At 41.7% G+C, this 13,650-nt stretch overlaps 1 protein-coding gene across 9 annotated transcripts in view; it reads left to right on the forward strand.

The window, feature by feature from the left end:
* The window catches only part of BLTP1 (bridge-like lipid transfer protein family member 1), a 148,449-nt gene that overhangs the window by 22,483 nt on the left and 112,316 nt on the right, over nucleotides 1-13,650 (forward strand). For all 9 annotated transcript variants that reach the window (XM_066384658.1, XM_066384701.1, XM_066384710.1 and 6 more), the window contains exons 8-15: nucleotides 646-727; nucleotides 1,082-1,275; nucleotides 3,495-3,574; nucleotides 5,743-5,896; nucleotides 7,557-7,713; nucleotides 8,107-8,185; nucleotides 10,201-10,292; nucleotides 11,513-11,630. In XM_066384658.1, the coding sequence (XP_066240755.1) occupies nucleotides 646-727; nucleotides 1,082-1,275; nucleotides 3,495-3,574; nucleotides 5,743-5,896; nucleotides 7,557-7,713; nucleotides 8,107-8,185; nucleotides 10,201-10,292; nucleotides 11,513-11,630 (956 nt within the window). The remainder of the gene's footprint in view (nucleotides 1-645; nucleotides 728-1,081; nucleotides 1,276-3,494; nucleotides 3,575-5,742; nucleotides 5,897-7,556; nucleotides 7,714-8,106; nucleotides 8,186-10,200; nucleotides 10,293-11,512; nucleotides 11,631-13,650) is intronic.

Below are 13,650 nucleotides of genomic sequence, written 5' to 3' on the forward strand. Positions count from 1 at the left end.
AAAGTTGTGGGAACAGGGAAGGAAAAGGATCAGCTTAGTTGTCAGAAATGCTCAGAACAGCAGAAAACATCAAAGTAACTTGTACCTTGGTCATTTGTTTTAATAATTTTGGCTGCCTTTTAAAATGTCACACTGCCTGACCTGTGGTGGCGCAGTGGATCAAGCATAGACCTGGAATACTGAGGTCGCTGGTTCAAAACCCTGGGCTTGCCCAGTCAAGGCACATATGGGAGTTGATGCTTCCTGCTCCTCCCCCTTCTCTCTCTGTCTCTCTTCTCTAAAACGAATAAATAAATAAATTAATTAAAAATAAATAAATAAAATGTCACATTGTAGTGTAATGGGCACAATAGTAGATGTAACAACAGTCTTTCACAATTTTCACTTCTGATATTGAAGCTTGTCACTCTGAAAACGTAGTTTTGTTGTAGCTTGCCAACCTAAAAATTAACACATGATGGAGTTCACTGCATGAGACACTTTAGGGATGTCGCCTTCCGTTGATGGCCAGTTTCATTTGCTGCGGCTGTAGATAGATGTATTTGGAAAGGTGCAGCTGGTAGTATGTCTGTTTTGAGGAAGTCAACTGTATCCTTAGGTGGTTCAGTTTTTCTTATATATGTCAGTTTCTGATTTTCTTCTTAGAGTTAAAGTTAAAACTGAATCTCAGGACCCCACATCTTCGTGGAGATCACTTATTCCAGTCATAAAGGTCAATGTGAGCACAGTAAGTAATTTTACTACCATTAATATTTGGTGGGGTAATAACAGAACCTTTTGTTTCTGCAAGCATAATTTTCACTTAAGAATGTAATTTTGTAGGTATTTTTGGTTTCAGTTTTCATAAAATGTGAAATGATTGTTTTAACACCAATACCATTTTAGCACAAATTTATTAAACTTGAAAGACTTTATTCATAAGTGCTTAAAACACAGGTTTAAATGGATCAGTGCAGTAATAAAAGTACATATAGGGAAAAGCAGACAGATTTAGTTGTTGCTTGGAAGTGTTTGTTATTAGGTCAGCAAAGGAAAAAAATATAGCCTGAATGGTGTGGCATAATATCTCATCCTTTTTTAGGGACGCCTGGCCTTTGGAAATCATTACCAACCTCAGACCCTGTGTATCAACTTTGATGACGCTTTCTTAACCTACACTACAAAACCGCCTTCCAGTCATCTCGACCAGTTCATGCATATTGTGAAAGGAAAGCTTGAAAACGTTCGAGTGATGCTGGTTCCTAGTCCAAGATATGTTGGTCTTCAAAATGACGAGTAAGAAAGCCATATAACAATACCTCTATGTCTATTACAGATATTAATTAGACCTTTAGCATCCTTTTAACTTCTTTGTTACAAATTGGGCAATAATAGGTATCCTTCCCTATTAATTCAATTAGCAGTGTAGTCCTGCTTTGTAAGATAAGTGGAAAAGTTATGCACTGGTAAACTTTGATTTTAAAGACCTTTCTATAAGATTATAACTATAATTTTTTACCCTTTTCTTCTTCTTACTGTATTTGGGAAACTCATTATGGTCGATTAAGCCCTGATATCTGATGTTAGAAAAGACATATTACAGGGAAGTTTTTATTTACAGAGCTATGGATAAATAGTAAATTCAAATTCATTAGAGTAGAGCGCCATTTTGAGTTAATGAAAAGTTGCAAGTTGTATCAATTACTCTTGGACGACTGTGGGAGTTAGGATGGGGCTTGCTGGACATGCAGGTCCTGGTCAGTTTCCACCTAGCTGTGCAGATTGTTTTCTGTCCGTGCAGTCACCGCTTGCTTTCTGGAGACGGTGTCAGTGACGCGCTGCAGACTCACCCTGGTGGTGGTGGGGGGTGCTTCCATGCAAAGAACTGGGGTGCTGAGGGAGCCGCAGACACATAGCTCCCCTCTGGCTCCTGGCCACGTGCTCATGGTGGGGCCAGGGCTCTCCTAATCTCTTACAGTGTCTGTTCTTTTTGTGAGGACCCTCTATTGTTGAAGTCATGTGCCTTACTATTCAGATGATTCCACTGTGTCCCACTGTTTATCTTTGTGTATAAGCAACATAAAGTCTATGAGGTCGTGAGAGGCATGATTATTCCTTTTTAGTTCCTCTTTGTTGCTATTGGCTTTTGCGGGGCCAGAGGGACAGAGAGGTTTCCCTTTGGAGTGCCCAGGAGCTTGGGGGTCGGCCTGGTCTCGCTCTTCAGCATCATGGGCTTTGTTGATCATGTAATGCTACTTGCAGCTGAAAGTTTAATACTGCATGAATTAATAAATCTGGACTTTGTGGAAATTACTATAGAGATGAAAAAGTGCTCTGCTATTAATTTGTATAAAAAGATTTAAAATTGTATTTTTCAGTCTTCAAAAGTAAAGACTAAATGATGAGATTAAACATTAACCTTTAAGATTTAATACATTTTCAGCGGTAGAGCGTTGGCCTGGTGTGCAGGGGACCCGGGTTCGATTCCCGGCCAGGGCACACAGGAGAAGCGCCCATTTGCTTCTCCACCCCCCACCCCCCCTCCTTCCTCTCTGTCTCTCTCTTCCCCTCCCGCAGCGAGGCTCCATTGGAGCAAAGATGGCCCGGGCGCTGGGGATGGCTCCTTGGCCTCTGCCCCAGGCGCTAGAGTGGCTCTGGTCGCGGCACAGCGACGCCCCGGAGGGGCAGAGCACCGCCCCCTGGTGGGCAGAGCGGCGCCCCTGGTGGGCGTGCCGGGTGGATCCCGGTCGGGCGCATGCGGGAGTCTGTCTGACTGTCTCTCCCCGTTTCCAGCTTCAGAAAAAAAAAAAAAAAAAAAAAAAAAAAAAAAAAAAAGATTTAATACATTTTAAGAACAAGATTGCTGAGTCTGTGTGATTATATGAAGATTGAGAAGTTAATTTTGATGTGGAAGGAGGACCCTGTGTTTGACAAAGAGAAAAGTTGTTAAAGCAATGAAAAGTGAATAGTCTGTGGGAAAGTGATTGTAGAGAAACAGTCCAGAATTTGGGTTCAGTATGCTTGCTTTAAATTTGTTTCAAGTTGATCAACTAAACAATTTTGGAAATAGGTAATATAAAGTTGTTATTCATATAAAATGGTTCAATTTCAAGTTTCATTTTAAATTTAGTGTTGTAAATACAGAATATACTTCTTCTATTCTGATGAACATTGTTTTTTTATTGATTTAATTAAACCTTGCATTAAATTGATTTCTATTTTTCACAACTTAAAATGAAAAATGTGAAACAATTTTTTTTGGTATTTTTCCTTATTGAAATGATTTACTGAGTGGAAAAATGTCAGTACATTTTATTACTTAGTCTAATACAGAATACAGCTATGGCACAAGTTACTATCTGCGAAAAATGTCTTCCCTTTTCAAGACGCTACACTTGGTTGCCGTTTAGGGTTCTCTTCCTTTCTGCTTTCACCTGTCACCACCATCATTTAGAGAACCTTGACCATCACTCGGTACTCTGGAGATGTACTCAGTTTGTTTTGCCTCCTTGCAGACCCCCAAGACTGATGGGAGACGGCTTCGTGGTGATGCAGTCAAATGATGTTGACATCTACTACTACATGGATGAGCCAGGTAGGACTTTGTGAAACTGGGGCTCATAGCTGCAAACCTGCTGCTACTGTGAAGTGAGGTAGCTAATAATATTTTCTTTCTCCTATTTAGGATATGTTAAGCATCAGTAAATGATAAATGTGGGTGGAAGTCCTGACCTAAAAATTACCTGTGTCATTGTCACAAGTTGAATATGACTTTAGTATGTCAGACCAAAATGAAGCAATACTGTGATCTTTACTTGAAATTCTATTTTACAGTCCTGGCCGGTTGGCTCAGTGGTAGAGCATCGTCCTGGCGTGTGGAAGTCCCGCATTTGATTCCCAGTCAGGGCACATAGGAGAAGTGATCATTTGCTTCTCCACCCTTCCCTCTCTCTTTTCTCTCCTTCTTTCTCTCTCTTTCTCTCCCACAGCCATGGCTCAAATGGTTCGAACAAGTTGACCCTGGGTGTTGAGGATGGCTCCATGGCCTCACCTCAGGCACTGAAATAGTTCAGTTGACAAGCAACAGAGCAGCGGCCCCAGATGGGCAGAGCATCGCCCCGTTAGGGGGCTTGCTGGGTGGATCCCGGTCGGAGCGCAGTCGGGAGTCTGTCTCTCTGCCTCCCCACCTCTCACTTAATAAAAAAAAAGAAATTCCATTCTATCAACTATACCTCAAAAATTGTGAATGCAAATGACCATGAGTGAAAAACCTTTGAGAACATGGTGATGGTTGAAGGTAATTCATGTTAGCTTAGGAAAAGAATCAGCGTGTTAGACTTGAGGCCTACAGTTTCAGGGTTAAGATCCAGCTACAGTGCTTCTTGGATGGTTCCAATTTTATAAAAGTAATTAACCATTAGATTCCTAGCCCCTCCCTTTTTAAAATTTTTGATCTTTTTATACCTTTCAGGGGGGTTATGAAGTCATAGTATTTTAAAAATGAAACTAGGATGCTGTTTGCCCTTTTCCCCGATGTTGATTATGTACTGATGGTGTCAAACCAGCAGTGGGTGAATCGGTGGTGCTTTAGCACAAATGCAGGCAGTGGTTATAAACTATAGGGGGAATCCCTGGCTGTCACTGCCACACGTCACAGTGAAACAGATGCCAGCATCACTTTGTTTAAGCAGAAAAAATTATTTTGATCTAATCCTGGCCCTTAGTAAACTTTTTAATATTCAGTGTGGTAAAAGGGCAGATCCCCAGGCACTTGTGCTGTGTCCGAGGGTGCATGTGTGTTAGGGGAGCATATGCGTGATTCAGTGCCTTGCTGTACTGTGGGCTTTTCTCGTGGGACAAGAGTTTTACTTGAAAGAGTGCCCAGGGCCGAACTGTGGCTTTGAGTCCCTGTGAAAATTAGTATTTTGGAAAATTGGGGTCTGCAACTGTGAGTTTGGTGATTTTTCTGATGAGGCCACCAGTGATATTAACAAATGAAATTTTTAAAATGTTTAATAATGAAATATATTAATATTTGAAAAAATACGCATGTCTTAGTTAACACGTTTTCCAAATGACCCATGCATGATGTTACCAAGTCATGCTATGAGTAAAAGATTTATTTAGAGTGCAAGAGAGGTAGCAAATTTTAATGTGGCAGGGTATGGAAAGTTCAGTGATACAGTTTCAGATTCCACCTAGTAACTAAACTTTAAGAAACTACTGCTTGTTGAATTTTGGTCTAATGAAGACTATCCAGATTTAGCAGAACAAGCTATTAAAATACTCCTTTCTTTTCTATCCACCTGTTTGTATGAGGCCTGGTTTTCTTCAAATCTGTGCGCAGCAGACATAATGCAGAGCGGCTGTGAGAACTTACAGTAATTACATAATTAAACATTTTATTATGTCAACGTATAATGTGTTTGTTATTTTAAAATAAAGATGTTTGAAATTGCCCAATTTAAATTTTGAATATAATAAATATTGATAGAGATAATACAAAAATACCCACTTTGGGTTCCTAATAATTTTTAAGAGTGTAAGGTATTCCTGAGATCAAAAAATGTTTAGAACTGCTGATCTAAAGAACACACAATACAGTGTATAGAGAAGTGTTGTACAATCAGGGCCCCTGAAACTTGTGTTATCCAGTGTCACCCCAACCAATTCAATTAAAAAAATAATTTAAAAAGAAATTAAAAAATATAAGGAATCATTTTAATGGTTACTTTAAGTAACTTCCTATATTCTGTGATGTAGGGCTTGTTCCAGAAGAAACAGAAGAAGAAAATACTGAAGGGGAAATGAGCAGTGAGGATTGCAAGCTACAAGATCTACCTCCGTGTTGGGGGCTGGACATAGTTTGTGGCAAAGGAACTGATTTTAACTATGGGCCATGGGCCGACAGGCAGAGGTATGTGAGTAAATTACATTTCTGATAAATCTTTCAGATATATTGAGCTAACACTATAATTTTTATTAAAACTAGCTTAAGCCCTGGCCGGTTGGCTCAGTGGTAGAGTGGTAGAGCGTCAGCCTGGCGTGCAGAAGCCCCGGGTTCGATTCCCGGCCAGGGCACACAGGAGAGGCGCCCATCTGCTTCTCCACCCCTCTCCCTCTCCTTCCTCTCTGTCTCTCTCTTCCCCTCCCGCAGCCGAGGCTCCATTGGAGCAAAGATGGCCCGGGCGCTGAGGATGGCTCCTTGGCCTCTGCCCCAGGTGCTAGAGTGGCTCTGGTCGCAACAGAGCGATGGCCTGGAGGGGTAGAGCATCGCCCCCTGGTGGGCAGAGCGTCGCCCCCTGGTGGGCGTGCCAGATGGATCCCAGTCGGGCGCATGCGGGAGTTTGTCTGACTGTCTCTCCCCGTTTCCAGCTTCAGAAAAATACAAAAAAAAACAAAAAAACAAAACAAAAAAAAACTAGCTTAATATTTTTCTAAGCTCTTTTATTACAGAAGGTTAAGATATTCCTAGACATTTTAATCCAAATAATAACTTATTTGTAGAGAAATTGACTTCCGCAGGTTCACTGCCAAGGAGGAATTAATTGATTAGAAAAATAGTGAATGAACAGCACATTTATTGGTTCATTTTTCCTTTGGTGTTTAATCAACAAATATGCCAACGATTATTGGGTCTATGCTGATTCAAAGAGAAAAGACATAGTTTTGTTTTAGTGGAGGAAGAAAAAAAACAAAAGAATTTTATTGCATCCTATAATAGAGGTAAGTAAAAACTCTTGAAAAACTTAGAAAGGTACTGAATTGGTTTGCTAAGGCTTTCACAACAAAGTACCACAGACTGTGCAGCTTAAACAACAGAAATTTCTCACAGTCTGGAGGTTAGAATTCTTAGATTAAGGTGTTGGCCAGGCTGGTTCCTTCCAAGGCCAGAGAGAAGGGTGTGTCTGACGCCTCTCACCTTGGCTTGAAGATCGTTGTCTTTTCCCTGCGCCTTCCCATGGTCTGTTTTCCCGTTGGTGTATCTTGTGGGTCTCTGTCCAAATTTCCTCTTCTTAGAAGAACACTGGTCATATTAGATTAGGGCCTGCCCAAACCCCCTCATTCTAACTGAATTACCTCTGTAAAGACTCAGTCTTTAAATATGGCCAAATTTTGAGGTTAGCACTTCAGCATAAGAATATTTAGGGGGTACAATTAAGCCCGTAAAAGGTTCAGAAATCATATTAGAGATTAAAGGAGAAAAGAATTGGGGGAGGCTTTTTGGTAGAGGGAACATGTGAGTTGAGTTTTGAACCATTAGTAAGAGTCAGCCAGGGGAGGAAGAATTTTAAACAAAGAGAGGACTTTTACCAGTACAGATGAGGACACATCTAAATTTTTACGTAAATAGATGTGGCTTCAAGTTAGCTCAGCTCCACCATGGTAGAAAACTGTCTTTGGTCTTACTGAGAGGAAATTATAGTAGGTGTTTGTGACTTAATTTTTTTTCTATTTTGTCTGTTTGTTAAATAAGATAGCAGTGATAATATAAAGTTAAAATACTGATTTTGGTCCCTTATCAGAGGTCATTCTGTTGGAATAACACATCATTATTTTTCTGCCTTCTAATATAGAGATTGTTTATGGAAGTTCTTCTTCCCACCCGATTACCAAGTTCTGAAAGTTTCTGAAATTGCACAACCAGGAAGACCCAGACAGATCCTTGCCTTTGAACTGCGAATGAACATCATTGCAGATGCCACAATCGACTTGCTGTTTACCAAAAATAGGGTAATTATGGAAATAACATAGAGAAAGTGATGGTTAGAATTTGAATATTATTTTTCAGGGCATTTTTCTGGTGACTAGACCTGTGAGCTTCCTGCCACCCCAGTAGTTGTAAATACAATTTTGTTACTTTCGTTAGGTGCCAAGCAGTAGAAGGGAGTTAACTGATAATAATAAAAACATCTATACCATAGTCTGGTTCATGTTCTCCTTTATATCGGCCCAAATTGTTCTTATGTGTTTTAGGAATAAATTTGAATTTTTGGTCTTAGGAACTTTCCATAACTATTTAACATCACTGATGGTTACATTTTGTTTGTGGTCATAACTGAAAGGTAAAGATGGGGGAGTAATGACAAGGAGCATTTTATGTGAATCCCTTTCTCCTTTTGGTAGGAGACCAACGCTGTGCACGTCAATGTGGGCGCTGGCTCCTATCTGGAGATTAACATCCCCATGACGGTGGAGGAGAGCGGTAAGCAAGCCCCGAGGACCCTGTCTGCTCCCAGCACTCAGCAGGGAAATGACAGATGAGCGATAGTTTGTTAATTCCTGTGAACTAAAATGAATTCATGGGGCTTTTCCAGCTTTTTATTATCGAGAGTAAATATTACATAATTAAATTGTTTGTGCCCCTAAGGAGGGGAACATTTTTTAAAATCAGGTCGGCTTTTATCATTCCGTGTTCTCATTAAACCCTGTATCTCTCTTGTCAGAGTGAGCATAACTTGCTTTAGCGTGTTTTTCCTGTTTCTCCGTGAGAGCAGGTGCCACGTCTTTTTCTCGCTGTGTATTCTGGATGTGGGGCCCAGTACCTGGCTGGTGGTACATGGCAGTCGTTGACTGAGTGACCGATAGGCTTCGTTTGAGGTTAGAGTAGAAGATTGTAGTCAAGGGGTAAACTGATACGGTGACCAGCATAACTGTAAGAAAGGAGAAGTTCCAGATTTCAAATATAATAGCTATAGTTTCATCTCAGCTGAAATAATCTAATTCCTTATGCATTTGAAATTTGGATTCTTCAGCAAGTTAATCAACAGCATGTTTAAATACTTTGGGTTGAAAATTGACCAAAATATTACATAGCCGTCTTCATTTTCCTGCTCCTCGTCCTATATTACATTTGTAATTGAGAGCAATTAATATGAAATTCTGCTTTATTTATTCACTTCCTTGAGCATGCAGAGAATAACAACTTACTCGTATTTTTAAGTCACTAAGCAGCAGTGTTGCTGTTGCTCAGGAGAGAGTCATTTTTGTAGCATTCCTGGCCCTCTGTTCCTGTTCCTGTCACTTACTGTGCTGACTGTATGGGAAGAGAGCAGACAGAGAGGACTGCTTCCTTCACTTGCATGGAACAGAAGTGGCCGGTCGGCCTGCTCAGAGACTCACCTGATGCAGGGACCGCGTTGGCAGAGGGGGTCTTGCCCTGGAGCCCTGGGGCACTCGACTGAAGAATGAAACCTTGTTTTAGCTGGTTTTAAAGACGTGATCCTGAAAAGAGTTGCAGCCGATTCTCTAGGATGGCTGATCAGGGCAGTGAGCTGGAAGAAACCCGGTGGGGACAGCCTCAGTTACAGTCCATCCTGGGGAAAGGCAGGGCGGGGCCCGCAGCTGGGGCAGTACGGCTGCGGTTTACGCTGGCGCTCCACATGGGCCATTGGATCCGTACAGCAAAGTCACACAGCTCCTGGTGCATGGGGCGGGTCACCTTAGGGCTGGGGTCTTGAGCCCTCCGGTTAGGAGTGGTGGGCAGTGCCAAGCATGCTGGCTGTGCCTCTGGGTTAGCGAAGGGCCCACGGAGAGCCCAGCCAGGTCCTGGTGCAGGTGAGGGGCTTGTAAGGTGACTGTGTGAGGGGCAGTGGGCTTAGGTCTGAGACAGGAACTAAAGAGAACTCAAATACATATAAAACGCTTTTTCAGAGATTCAGGTGTTTGAAAAATACTGCCCAGAGCCGAACGCCTGGTAAAGTAGTAATCTGACTATAGCGTCAGTGCTCCTAGACGGGCAGACCGCCAGGAAGGAAGTGGAATCCTCTGAACTTGGGCGCTCTTGTTCAGAAAGGACTGCGTGGTTTGGTGTCACAGTCACTGTGTAAGGAAGAGCTGCTGTGCAGAAACTGGCAGTGCACAAGGACTGGTTGGAAATGATGAAAATGTGTCCGCTTGAGTCAGTGTGAGAAGAGAGAACATGAGAGCTGTTCTCAGTAGTTCAGACTGTCATTAGAGAACAGACTTGTCGCTTTGCACCAGACTGTGGGGTCACGACAGAGCTTTTCCTCCTTCAGAGGCGTGCAGAGAGAAAGGTCGCATGTTAGGGAGTGGGCCCCTCCCCATCTTTGGACTGTATTGAAATGGTGACTGATCATCATTCTTCAGGGAGTTCTTTTTTGGGGTGGTGGTGGGAGTTGTTTCCAGTCTAAATTTTAAAATTTTATATAAATTAAGTATAGATATATGTTCTTAATTTTCATGTTCTCAACTTATTAGGTTACACCCCGGCAATTAAAGGACAACTCTTACATGTTGATGCCACCACCAGCATGCAGTACCGGACCCTTTTAGAAGCAGAAATGTTGGCGGTAAGTTGGGAGTATGTGATGATATGCATAGGTGCATAAAATACAGATGACCAGGAAGCCACTGGATGGTCCGTCCCTTGTTCAGGCACCACCAGGGGCTCTCGGCCCTCTGGTGGGTGGAGGAGTAGGTTTCCTGTCCCAGGGACTCGCGGGCGTCGCTGCCGCGTTGCTCCGAGTGTGCGGGCTGAACAGCGGCAGTCAGATGTGCGGCTTTGGCCTTTCAAATGTGAACAGTAGTTTTAAAACTTCATATGGCTGGGCTAACTCTCTCCAATGTGGTAACTAAGACCTTTTTTTTTTTACTATGTTTTCTGGCCCCATTGGATTCTTTCTCCAGGTTTTTTACTTGATGTATAAGGTAAAAGGAACACAATCTTGATACCCTGGATTGCTCTTATTACAAATGCTCATGACCAAAATTTCAAATTGGGACTCAGTAATCAGGAAGATATGATTATTTTTTGTTAGCATCAACAGTAACAACAACAATAAAAGCCTCTTTGTGGAGTGGCTGGTATTTAGAGAGTATTCTTTCTTATAATATGATACCAATGGGTCTTTAATTGCTTTCTTAAACAAGTTGTTTACACATAATATATATGTAGATTAAGAGGAACATTTTGCAGTTGACCAAAATAGGTCCCTAAATTGACCACATTGAACACCATAAATATTTATTCATCCGGCCTAGTCAGCATTTTAGTGATTCCTGAACTATTGTTGATAAATACAGCTGTGCAGAATGCTAGTCCTGGTCAGGCAGCTCCTGCGTTTGCAGATGTGTCCAGCTTTGCAGGTGAAATACAGACCTGTGATGACCGTGCTGTCAGAAGGGTCCCATCAGGCCCTGGACCAGACCTGTGCATAAGTACGCGCCGTTCTGCACCCTCTGAGCCCGAAACCCTCGCTGACTGGGTGTGCATGCAGAGAGTGAAGGGTGTTGGCTGTTACTCTGTGAGTTTAGCTCAAATGCAGTATTGAAAATGTTAACCTGATTGTTCCTCAAGTTTTCCGACCATGTCATGGCTTAGTGTTTCAAGGAACCGGACTTAACCATGGGTACTGGCTTTGAGCCACAGCAATATTAAAATCTCGAAGGGACCTTCTGTCCCACTCAGTGGGAAAATAAGTATCAATTACTCACCGGTGTGTGAGGGTTTATTTCTACTGCTGTTCACACGTTTTAAGCTCTAACATGTTGACTTGACATTGGTTTCCAGTTCCACATCAATGCCAGCTACCCTCGAGTGTGGAACATGCCCCAGGCGTGGCAGTGTGAGCTGGAGGTGTATAAAGCCACCTACCACTTCATCTTTGCACAGAAGAACTTCTTCACAGGTGATGTTCTAATAAACACAAGTGCAGTGGATTCGTCACACTGAACTGCTTTCCGTTTAGCAAGTTTGGTTTTAGATTCAACATGGGGATTTGATGACACAATTCAGACTTTTCTTATTTTCACAACTTTTGGGCTAAGAATATTAAAGGAAAAATTTAAATATGGATATTTTGTGCTCTCTTCTTACCCAAAAATGGAAATTATGAATAGAAAATTGAGCTGCGAGGAAAGAAAAGAACCCAGCTTAGGCTGGTGCTTTGATTCGGTCTAGAGGGGAGTGTGGTGGAGAAGGAGAATTTGTGTTTTTCTCTTTATGATTTTGTTTTAATTATTATAATCCACAAACAGTCTATTCAGATAGTCAGATATGTTTATGTTGGGAGCTCTTACCTTCTCCTTTCCACTGGCCTGGATAGTTTAGTTGATGTTGTCATTAGTCAGAAACATTCCTTCATTTCTTGCAGCATATTATGATAGCTACACATATTTTATGAGTATGGGAACATGTGGTCTTTGTTTCTAGTAACATAAATATTACTGTATAAAAACAGGTAGCATTTATTGAGATGTCCTGTGACAAGTTTAGACAAACAGAGTTGGTCTGAGTTGCTAGGGTCAGTGACTCTCCCAGAGCACCTAATGTTGCTTGACTGATTGCTGCAGTTATCCCTCCATCTCCCGTCTCTCCATCCTCCCATCTCTCCATCCCCCCATCCCTCCAATCCCCCATCCTCCTCCCCCCTGTCGCATCCCCCAGTCCTATCCGCCTGACCCCCCATCGCCCTATCCCTCATCACCCTATCCCCCCATTGCCCTATTCTCCCCCTGTCCTCTTGTCCCTCCCTCCTTCCATCCCTTCCTCCTTCCACCCCTCCCTCCATCCCTCGTCATTGGAAAAGACATTTAAGAACAATTATTTGACTATAGACCCTGTGCTCTCTCTAAAGTATGATGATGATGTTGTTAAAGATGGTTAAGAGTTTTCCTTCAGCAGAGAGGATACCAAAAAGGGTATTTATTTTAGATAGGATGAATAGTTTGAGTAAAAGTGCCCATTCAGAAATCTTTATGAGAGAGAAAAGTGAGAAGATTGGCTTGGTGAATGATGAATTTGTATCGTGGAGCTGGGTAGTTCCAGAGATGGCTTTTGGGCATTTCTCAAGTGCTAGCCATTGTGCTAAAGAATACAGTTAGAAAGTAGGGCTGGAGTCTGGTCAGTTAGGGTAGATGGCGTGGAGAATTATGTATAGATATTCTAAGGCCTGATGAACCACTGTGATTGCTTGTTAAATGAGTAAAAATATATTTAAAGTAAAATTGATGAGTGGACTTCTTTCTCATTCACGGATCAGGTTAATAGCCATCTGCCTCATATTGTTGACATAATAAAACTCTGCATCTTATTAATTTTAATTTAAGTGATTATAACTTGATATTCAAGTATTATTAGAAATTCCCCTTAGTAAAATATCTTGCACAAGCTTCTATACATTGAAGCTAAATTTTAAATGGGTTCATATGATATTATATAAGATGAATTTGACTTCTGATTTCATTATTGAATTTAATATTTTTCAGTATAAATTTCCATTGACACTTAAAGAAAATGACTTTAAATATTTATTTTTAACTATTATTTTCATTAGAATATTTTTCATAACAAGAAACCCATTGTGGAGTGCCTCCCCTGTGGAGGTCACTGTGCTAAAACATCACACGTGCCATCCCAGTCACAATAAGTCTGTGAAGTTGGCCCCATTTTGTAAAAGAAAAAACCCATAGCATTTAAGACATTTGTTCAAGATTCAATAGCTAATAAAGTGAGAAAGCCAGAGTGTACACCAGGACTGTCTGGTGCCAACGCCCATGCTCTGACCGTCCTGCTTCCACCAGTTCCTCTCTCTCAATGCACACTTCTGATTCTGTACGTACAGCACTGTGCCAGGGCCTGTGGGTGTAGAGATGACCCTGCTGAGTGCCTCACACAGGGGACTGGCCATGGAGAGACCTCACTGCTGG

Source organism: Saccopteryx leptura, chromosome 1 (genome assembly GCF_036850995.1).
Source record: "Saccopteryx leptura isolate mSacLep1 chromosome 1, mSacLep1_pri_phased_curated, whole genome shotgun sequence".
In the NCBI taxonomy this organism is placed as follows: Eukaryota; Metazoa; Chordata; class Mammalia; order Chiroptera; family Emballonuridae; genus Saccopteryx; species Saccopteryx leptura.